The 5,698-nt window shown below is 35.8% G+C and overlaps 1 protein-coding gene across 1 annotated transcript; it reads left to right on the plus strand.

Moving 5' to 3' along the window:
- Nucleotides 1-2,349: 2,349 nt before the first annotated feature.
- LOC147542884 (S-adenosyl-L-methionine-dependent methyltransferases superfamily protein) lies at nt 2,350-5,266 on the plus strand. Its single transcript, XM_086637764.1, has 7 exons — nt 2,350-2,625; nt 2,706-2,898; nt 3,190-3,299; nt 4,172-4,250; nt 4,391-4,458; nt 4,759-4,825; nt 4,990-5,266. The coding sequence occupies exons 1-7, from the start codon at nt 2,395-2,397 to the stop codon at nt 5,100-5,102; spliced, it is 861 nt and encodes a 286-aa protein (XP_086493890.1). The 5' UTR covers nt 2,350-2,394; the 3' UTR covers nt 5,103-5,266.
- The last annotated feature ends 432 nt before the right edge of the window (nt 5,267-5,698 follow it).

Genomic DNA, 5,698 nt, shown 5'->3' on the forward strand with positions numbered 1-5,698 from the left:
AAAGAATAAAAATATAGCCATTGACCGTAAGACATTAGCTAAGTTGGTATAAATCCTTACAAAGGTAGCAGCCCTGCAAAAGAAGAATAAGAAATAGAAAACAAAAGCTGACCTTTATGGCTTTATGTTCAGTTTCAATCGTAAGAAAACTGCGGGTTTGAAGAAAATCGAGAGAGCAATATCAACCGTTCAAAGAAGAGCAACTTCAGTTATTTGGATCGAAAAAGAAGCCCTAACTCGTAAAAGAAAAACTACTACTACACTCAACAATTATGTGCAGCGACATGAAACACGGATCGAAGCGAATTTTATACAGAGGCAAGGAACACATATGGAGGGATCACCACAACCTCTGCATAATATTAACATTAGTAACCACATTATATAACCTCAATTGATTATAAGGTGCGGGTCACACTATTTGATAAGAAAATTAGACAGTGACACCCATTTCAAGAAAAATTCGGTGACCACCTTGAAAAAACCCTATCGCGCTTTACGTAAATAATAGAGCATGTTCAAGAACATAAAAATTGATATTAACCTAATTGATAAGTGAATGAAAATGAAGTCGTTATCAACTATTTATTTCTTTTGCTCTTGATGCCAAATGAAGGGGACTTTCTCACAAACATCTCCTTTTGCAAAAAACCACATACCTCTCTGTTTACATCCTCTCTACCTCTTTCCTCTCCTTGTACCAAATAAATCTGTAAAGAGTGAGGACGAAATACACTCAAATTGCGTAAATAAGTGGCAATGACAGATAACATAGAACAAAAGAAGAGTAAGGAAAGGAGAAGAGTTATAATCAATTTAGGGCTGCAACATCTTAGAAGTATTGGCAAACTATATTTAAAATATTACCAAGTATATATTAAAACCCATTTGGTAAACCAAGTGAAGATAATCTAGGATAAACAAGTTTGAAATCTTTATATTAAGACAAACGTGACGAACAAACGATTGAATTATCATGCCTATTAAGTAGGCTTCTTTTGTGAAAAATTATTTTTTTTTGGAAGGTACAATTGTATCTAAGGTTGCAATTACACGGTGAAAATTCAAGAACTGAAAAAAGAAGGAAAATTACATATGAATTACAAGAAAATAATCCAACCTATGAAAAACTTAAACAACAAAGAGATGGATTTTGATCACAAGAAAATAATCCAACTAATAACCGAAAGTAATATGATTCATGGTTTATTCTACAAAACAAGTAAGTGCTAATAACTTCACCTTGAACTTGATAGCTTCATACCTCCCATCAACAACTCCTGTATAGATATAAAAGCTATAATAAAACACAAGAAACCTAGAGAACACATTAGCTTTTCTAGATATTACTAAACCAATTCTTTTAGGAAGAGCAGACGATCCTTACATTGTAATTAAGCTTCTTGGGTTCTTCTAACAATTTGAAAAAAGTTGGAGAAAATTCATATTTTGTGATAGGCGAAGAAGATCCATATGATTTTGCTGAAACATTAGACTGAGGCCATCAAAACTTTGCGACTCATCTTCTCTGTGGGATCTCACTGATTTATCTCCAAAAGATGCAAGTTGTAGAATCACATATTCTCACCAGGTTGGTTACAACCATTTGATTGAAGTTGGTGACTGAGTATGGTTTAAACCCTAGAACAGGAAAAAATTGAGATGGGAGAACGCGAGAATGTTGCCGTCTGATAAAAAGATAGAGATAAGAAGAAAATAATGGAGAAGAGGAAGCAGTGCGACAGGGAAAGGGGGAGGTTGTTGGAATTTGGAAATTTGCAAATTCAATGAGTAAAGGCAGCCACATGAGAGAGGAAGAATTTGGCCGGTTCATTTGATTGAAGGAGAGAGAGAGACGCGAGATTCCGTGGGCCGTTTGATTTATATAAAGGGTCCAGATTCATTCCACCGTATATGCCTATGTGGCTCTGTGGCTGTCATTTATGTTGTCCCAGATCGCAATTTTATTCTTTTTGGTCCTACTCCGCTTGTCCTAGTCACAACTTTTGTGTTTTGTTATATAGATGTTACCTGAATGCAAGAAACAACTAAAAGTTCAAAAATTAGACACCTTACTTGATATGCATAATTTGCAACAAAATCTCCTACTTACACAATTTATTACAGGAAAAGAAATGAGTTAGTATAAACCCCACAACTTTGGAGTACCATGGACATTTATCGAGTCACTTTTACCCACTCGACTAACCAACTTTTAATATAGGAGTCGTTTGGAGATTACGGGTCGAAGGACTCCAATCGGCTCTACGACATCCTGGGCTGCGTGCTGGGCTTCTCGGACGGCTCGGCCCGGTCAAGTCCATTGCCTGATGGCCCTAACGCCTAAGCCTTGAACAAAAACCATTTAACTGAGATATTTTTCCCGGGAAAGCAATGCGCGCCAAGATGTCAATTTGGTTCAACAAAATTACTCCCGTTTCTCAATCTTTCTCTCTTCCGACTTTTATCAAACACTTGGCGTACCCAAGAACAACTTCCTGCTCTCCTAACAGAAAAACCCTAATTACTTGCAGAAGTCTCAGCTCTCCCCTCATTGAAACCCTAACTTCTCGTCAAAAGGACCAAATTTCACTATACGTTGATGCTCTTCTTCAATGGAACCAGGTATTTCTCCCTAAACCCTAAACCCTAAACCCTAAACACGATATATGCTGAATTGAAAATCTGATTGGTTTATTCCACAGAAAATGAATCTTACTGCTGTTACTGAGACAAATGAAGTGATGAAAAGACACGTTGAAGATTCACTTGCAATTATCCATCCAATTGAGAGTTCTTATCACTCACATTGCAACTCTTCAAGTGATGATATTAAACTTGTTGATGTTGGAAGTGGAGCTGGTCTTCCTGGATTGATCTTTGCTATTGCTCGACCAGGTTAGGGTTTCTCTTTTAGACCAATAATATCCATTGGGAATACAAATCTTTCTTTTCGTATGGTGGTATTTGTCTGAATCTGACTCGTATGGATCTGAATTGGCCGACTCAAACGGACCTCAAATCAACCCAAATCAGGCTCTTAGACGAGTCAGACAAATATAAAATTCTAAAATTTGACCCATGACAATTCAGACCTCGAGTAAGACTTCAGGTCTCAATTATATGAACGACGAAGTCACAAACACTAGTTAAGTTAATGTGAGGAAGTTTTACTTTTGTGAGTTGTAGATTGGAAAGTTACTCTATTGGAATCGATGAATAAAAGATGCATATTCTTGGAGCATGCTGTTGGTGTTACTGGACTGTCCAATGTGGAAATTTTACGTTCAAGAGCAGAGGTGATTGCTTCACTTTCGTTATTATCACGTACATCTGTTGCTAAAATTTGTATTTGTTTCATATGTAAATCGACGAGGCAAGAGAAGGAATAACGGGTCTGCAAACTCAAAATAGTTTTTTTTCTTGAATTAGCATATTGAGATATATTGTAAGACTTTAGGAGTAGATTTTAGTACGTCATGGAGGTATTTTCGTTATACAGTCATGCAATATTGATTGGTTTGTTTTATTCAACGTTGTTTGTCTTTGCTCGTTGTTGAAATATGTGAAGAGAATATTAATCTCGCTTAGTTTCTTGTTCGAAAGCAATTGTGTAATAAGTTTTCTGTTCATGGTATCAATGTGAGTCCTCGTTAGTCATTAGCTCAGCTTTCGGTTTCTATGTTGTGAACACAACGTGGAGTCCGTACATGTGTTGAAGTACATTATGTGAAATATGAATTGAATGGCTTACAATTTTCTTGTCAGTTTTAATGAAGTCCATGTACGTATTTCTGGATTTTTTGTCTTACTTTCTCTATGTCTTTCCGAACCTTTGGAAGCTTTTCTTCCCTGTTATTTTGCTAGAACAAGAAAACAACGCCGCAGGCCTTTCGGAAATATAAAACTTTCACCCTGGTTAGATTTGTATGTCGGTTATGAACATGATGACATCTTTAATCAGTTCATATCGGCATATGTTTTTGTTTGGTACTTTCTTGTCAACCACATTAAAAATCTTTTCGGAAGCTGGAAAACTGTTTTGACCACACAATTCGTTACTTACTTGTTACAATTTATCAGTCTTGCCTGTTTTGCTTACCTCGATTACCATTTGAAATCAACCATCAGTATCTTGTCTTTTGTTACTATTTACGTTTTTATAGGACAGAGTGCAGGCCAAAATCTTGAGTTCAGAGAGGTATTTGATGTAGCAGCGGCAAGAGCTGTAGCAGAAATGAGAGTTTTAGGTTATACATAAATCTCTAATCCTTATTTCTTATATATGTATATACAATTATATATATATATATATATATATATATATATATATGTATATATATATATGTATTATAACTTCACTAATTTCTTTTTCGTTTTGGTTATCCAGCTGAATACTGCCTTCCTTTGGTCCGTGTTGGAGGTTTATTCATAGCTGCGAAGGGTCATGATCCTCAGGTAGTTATCTTCTCTGTCATTTAAGGTTCTTTGTCGTGTTTTTCCATTCAAACTACAAAATAACTTTAAAGTCCAATGTTCATATTATTTTTGTTGTTTTAGTGCCTTCTTTCCCGTGAAATGAATAGTTAGTCATGACTTGTGGGGGATGTAGAATTATTTTTGTAATTGTTCCATTCGACTGATTTGTTACTTATGTCTCAACTCTCAAGAATAAGTGAAATGCCTCTTTTATCACACAGTCAATTTTCATGCAACACTTATAGATGTACCATCTTATGCTGTTCGATGCTTATACAGGAGGAGGTTAGACTTGCAGAAAAAGCAATTCAGAAGTTTGGAGGTTCTGTTTTGCAAATGTGCTCTGGTATGTGATGTCTTTGGATATTTCGGTTATAACAAGCACTAAAACACAAGATTCCAATGGTTCTTGTTATAATTTCACGTCCTGATATTGTAAAAATAGTTGCTGTTATTAATGTATGGGATTATGCATAAGGAGTGTACTAATATGGCTTCTATTATTCCCAGTTGAATCACACAGCCCATATGGACAAAGAACTGCGGTTGTTTGCTTAAAAGATCGGCCCACCCCAAAGAAGTATCCCAGAGATCCTGGCACCCCATCAAAGGTACCTCTATAAATTATTATCCAGTTTGGAAGTTTACGTGAATTTACAGGTTTTTATGTTCGGTTGATTGAATTGATCTTATGATATCTTGATTTTAATCTGTTGTAGCTCTCTAGTATTGTTATATGTTTTCTTGGATGAATAAAGTATTATAAGTATGCTTCCATTGTGAATAATAGTATCTGAGAAACACATCTATATTGGCTTTTAAAGTATTGCTGTTGGTATATTCAACGGTAATTGGTTTATCTAAACAGATAGATAAGTAATTGGGTCTGGCTCAGTCAGTCCGATCCGTTTCCTGAGTCACTTCTCCCTCGGCCAAGTCTATTGGAAGCTTTTAAAATGACATATGTTAACTTGAATAAATTATTTTTTCTGAAAGAGAAAACACTTTCACTACCACATCCGAAAGGTCTAAATGATAAATGAAACACAGATAGAGGAAAAGAAAACAAAGAGAGAAAGTAAAAAAATGAAAGGTGAATTCAGGATCGAGTTCACCAAACTTCGCTTTCGCCTGCAGACGTATTTGAGCCAAGTACCAAGTAGCTCGTGAGTTACTCGGGAACTCGACCAATTTTAGACAGTCGATTAGTACATTGTAC

Source organism: Eschscholzia californica, unplaced genomic scaffold, assembly GCF_041429995.1.
Source record: "Eschscholzia californica isolate CP2 unplaced genomic scaffold, dmEscCali1.0.p SCAF_4, whole genome shotgun sequence".
NCBI classification, from domain to species: domain Eukaryota; kingdom Viridiplantae; phylum Streptophyta; class Magnoliopsida; order Ranunculales; family Papaveraceae; genus Eschscholzia; species Eschscholzia californica.

Excerpts from the sequence above, each read along its gene's own strand:
- LOC147542884 (XM_086637764.1), top strand. The coding sequence starts at position 2,395 with ATGCGCGCCAAGATGTCAATTTGGTTCAACAAAATTACTCCCGTTTCT. Across the intron at positions 3,300-4,171 it reads TTTTACGTTCAAGAGCAGAG|AGTGCAGGCCAAAATCTTGA; the intron begins GTGATTGCTTCA and ends TTTATAGGACAG. Across the intron at positions 4,459-4,758 it reads CGAAGGGTCATGATCCTCAG|GAGGAGGTTAGACTTGCAGA; the intron begins GTAGTTATCTTC and ends ATGCTTATACAG.